This window comes from Cannabis sativa, chromosome 2, assembly GCF_029168945.1.
Source record: "Cannabis sativa cultivar Pink pepper isolate KNU-18-1 chromosome 2, ASM2916894v1, whole genome shotgun sequence".
Taxonomy (NCBI): Eukaryota; Viridiplantae; Streptophyta; class Magnoliopsida; order Rosales; family Cannabaceae; genus Cannabis; species Cannabis sativa.
This window is the reverse complement of record NC_083602.1, coordinates 8758551-8762267: the sequence shown is the minus strand read 5'-3', so window position 1 is coordinate 8762267 and position 3717 is coordinate 8758551. Positions and strand designations below refer to the sequence as shown.

Here is a 3717-nt window from a genome sequence, read left to right as displayed (position 1 = left end):
TCTTGATCGTTGATTCTTGAGTCAACCTTAGCGATCGATTCTGTCGTAACTAACCTCCTCTAAGTTCTCTCTCAAAGAACTACAGAACATTTGTGTGTCTGTTTACCACTTCTGTGTGCAGGATGGAAATGTTTAGAGAAGGAGGCTCCACCTCGAGACCTCCGATGCTGGAAGGAGCCAAATATCCATACTGGAAAACTAAGATGCGTGCCTTCTTGAGAGCTGTAGATGAAAGAGTTTGGATGTCCATAGAAGAAGGGTGGTGGAAACCAACGATGATGGAGAATAAAATCGTTATACCCAAACCTATGAGTCAATGGACCACTGTTGAAATGGAAAGAGCGAATTTTAACTCAAAGGCTCTTCATGCCTTGTTTAATGTCGTCTCCACTAACCAGTTGAAGATTATAGCCAAATGTGAAATTGCTAAGGAAGCATGGGAGAAGCTAAAAATTAAGAACGAGGGAACTGATGCTGTCAAGAAATCAAGGCTGCGTGCCTTGGCAAAGGCTTTCGAAAATCTTACCATGGAGGAGGATGAGTCTGTGGCTGAATTCCATGCAAAACTGTGTGACATCTCTAATGAATCGTATGCTCTGGGGAAAACTTACTCTAACTCGAAACTAGTTTGAAAGGTGCTTTGTGTCCTCCCCAGAAGATTCATGTCCAAAGTTACCTCAATCGAAGAAATGAGAAACATTGAGGAGCTCGATCTTGACGAACTCATCGCGTCTTTGCAAAACTATGAGCTATCACTGTCTAGGTGGAAGAAAACCAAGAAACAAAAGGAGGTGGTGAAAGAAAAGTCAGATGCTGGCATTGCACTTATTCACCAAGAAAACAAGAAACTTGTTCTGGCAGATTTGAATGGCATTACAGATGAAACGGTTGCCTTGTTAACAAGAAACTATGCAAAATTCTTGAAAAAGAACTACAGGAAAAATTCACTAGCTGACAAAGAAAATCTTCTCAAGAGAAACAAAGGAGTAAATTTCAAACCAGGACAAGCCTCTACTGATCAAAAGGGCTGAGGAATTAAGTGCAGAGAATGTGATGGATATGGTCACATTCAGGCTGAGTGCGCCAACACACTAAAAAAGAAAAAGGCCCTTGCAGCAACTTGGAGTGATAGTGATGAGGAAAAGAACTCCACAGCCAGTGAAGGATCAGATGAGGAAAAGCAGGTACTGGCATTCATGGCCGAAAGCTGTAATCCAGTTGAGTCTGAAGATGATGCAGTCTCCACCTCATCAGAAGCAGACAACACAGGTCGTCAACATGCTTATGAAGAAATGTTTGCACAATGGGAGTACATGACTAAACAGATCCGTGCCCTAAAGAACTCTCTAGAGCAAGTGGAGACTGAAAAAGGAAAGTTAGAAGACACTGTCAAAAATCTCAACCGACTTCTTGATGAAAAGGAGAATGAGATCTATAAACTCATAGCTGATCTAATTCGAACCAAGCAAGCTTTACAGTTCATTCCCCCAGGCACTGCTGCTATCAATCAAACCCTACAGCTTCAGAAGCCCTATGGTGATCGAACTTCCTTAGGATATAAGATGCTATATAAACAAGGGAAAGACCTGTCCGTTGAGCATTCTTTACCCTCCAATGTCAATTCATCAAAGAATGAAGATGGGTTACCTGACACCTCAATCACCATTAACGAATCTGACTCATCTGAGAGGAGACAGGTTCCAACTGGACCCATCAAACTCAAGTTTGAAGGAAGGAGGACTGATGCTGACAACCTTCTACAGAATGACAATTTCATTCCTACATGTCATTTCTGTAATAGGAGAGGTCACATTCGTCCTAAGTGTTACAAATTGTAGAACTACTTGAAAGCCATGATCAATCGACCAAATAGTTTCCCTCCACCAGATTAGTCACATGGACGCAAACCTCGTCGAGAATGGAAAATAAAGTCCAAACAAAATCCTGATGTTGGTTTGGTTGCGAAGCTATGCCTGTCTGCCTTTGTTGAAGGTCAGTGGTACTTCGACAGTGGATGTTCGCGTCACATGACTGGAAATAAGAAATTGCTAGTTAACTTCAAAGATGAAAAAGGGGGATCTGTCACTTTTTGGGATGGTAACAAAGGGCAGATTGCTGGGAGAGGTGATGTGAATGTGAATGGAGCAGCTCAACTGACTAATGTCCTATATGTGAGAGGACTCAAAGAAAATCTCATCAGCATCGGCCAATTGTGTGACGACAATCTCTCTGTAAGTTTCACTAAAACTCAATGTTTAGTTTCATCTGATGGGTGTGTTGTCTTAACAGGAAACAAAACTGTAGACCAGTGCTATGCTGTATGCAATACCATAGTGTGCAACAGGACCTTCTTGGACAAACCTGACTTATGGCACTACAGGCTGGGACATTTGAACTACAGAGATCTCCAAAGATTGGTGAAGCTTCAAGCTGTAAGGGGAATTCCTGACATGAAAGTTTCTAAGGAGAGAGTATGTGGTCCATGTTAGCTTGGAAAACAGCATAAGGCATCTCATCCCACAATTAATAGACTTCTCACCTCTCGTGTGTTGGAACTAATGCATGTTGACTTAATGGGGCCAATGCAGAATGAAAGTATCAGTGGGAAAAGATATGTAATGGTCTTGGTGGATGACTACTCTCGGTTTACCTGGGTTGAATTTCTTAGAGACAAGTCTGACACATTTGGATCATTCTCTGCCTTGATACTGAGATTGCAAACTGAGAAAGACTCCAAAGTTGGAACAGTCTTTAGACTGCGAAGTGACCATGGAAAAGAGTTCGAAAATTCCATATTCTCAGAGTTCTGTAATGGCATGGGAATTCATCATGAGTTTTCAGCCCCCAAAACTCCTTAGCAGAATGGAGTTGTTGAGCGAAAAAATAGAACTCTACAAGAAATGGCTCGGGTCATGATGCAGGCCAAAGATATTTCAAAGCAATTTTGGGCTGAAGCTGTCAATACTGCCTGCTACGTGTGCAATAGAGTTCATCTTCGCACTGGTACCTCTCAAACTGCCTATGAGCTATGGAAAGGAAGACCTCCTAACGTGAGCCACATGCACATTTTTCGGATGTACGTGTTATGTCCTGAACGATCGGGATCACTTGGCCAAGTTTGATCCCAGGAGTGATGAAGGAACATTTCTGGGGTACTCCACCAACAGTCGGGCTTACAGAGTATTCAACAAAAGGACTCTCTCTGTAGTCGAATCAATGAATGTCAAATTTGATGATTTAGAAGGACATGAAGAAGTGTGGATCGAAGATGATTCTCCTGTTCTCTCAGGCTCTAGACCAGTCCTCACTAGACAGCCTCAAGTGTACCCTGACACACCTACAGAGTCTCTAAATACAGCACCAGGCGTATCAGGTGACAATCAAGCAAGTGCCAGTGATCCAGGAAGAGGAAATGAAGTTGATAGTGCCCTGAACAAACAACCCCAACAAGCCAAAGTACATAAAAACGGACCCCCATTCTGGGTTGAGAAAGCTCATCCTCAGGCCACTGTCATAGGAAATCCGAATGATACCATGGTCACTAGACGTAAACTGCAGAATTTGTTAGCCTTTGCCTGCTATCTGTCACAGATTGAGCCCAAAAGTGTACGAGATGCTTTTTTAGATGAGTTCTGGTTGGCTGCCATGCAGGATGAAATGGGAAATTTTAAGAGACTTGGTGTATGGATAATGGTCCCTCGACCAGATGGTGCGAAT

At 42.7% G+C, this 3717-nt stretch overlaps 1 protein-coding gene across 1 annotated transcript; it reads left to right on the top strand.

The window, feature by feature from the left end:
• Positions 1 to 689: 689 nt before the first annotated feature.
• On the top strand, positions 690 to 2858 carry LOC133034107 (uncharacterized). The gene is made up of 4 exons (XM_061109127.1): positions 690 to 986; positions 1074 to 1806; positions 1993 to 2471; positions 2589 to 2858. Exons 1-4 carry the CDS (start codon positions 690 to 692, stop codon positions 2856 to 2858), a joined length of 1779 nt encoding a protein of 592 aa, XP_060965110.1.
• The last annotated feature ends 859 nt before the right edge of the window (positions 2859 to 3717 follow it).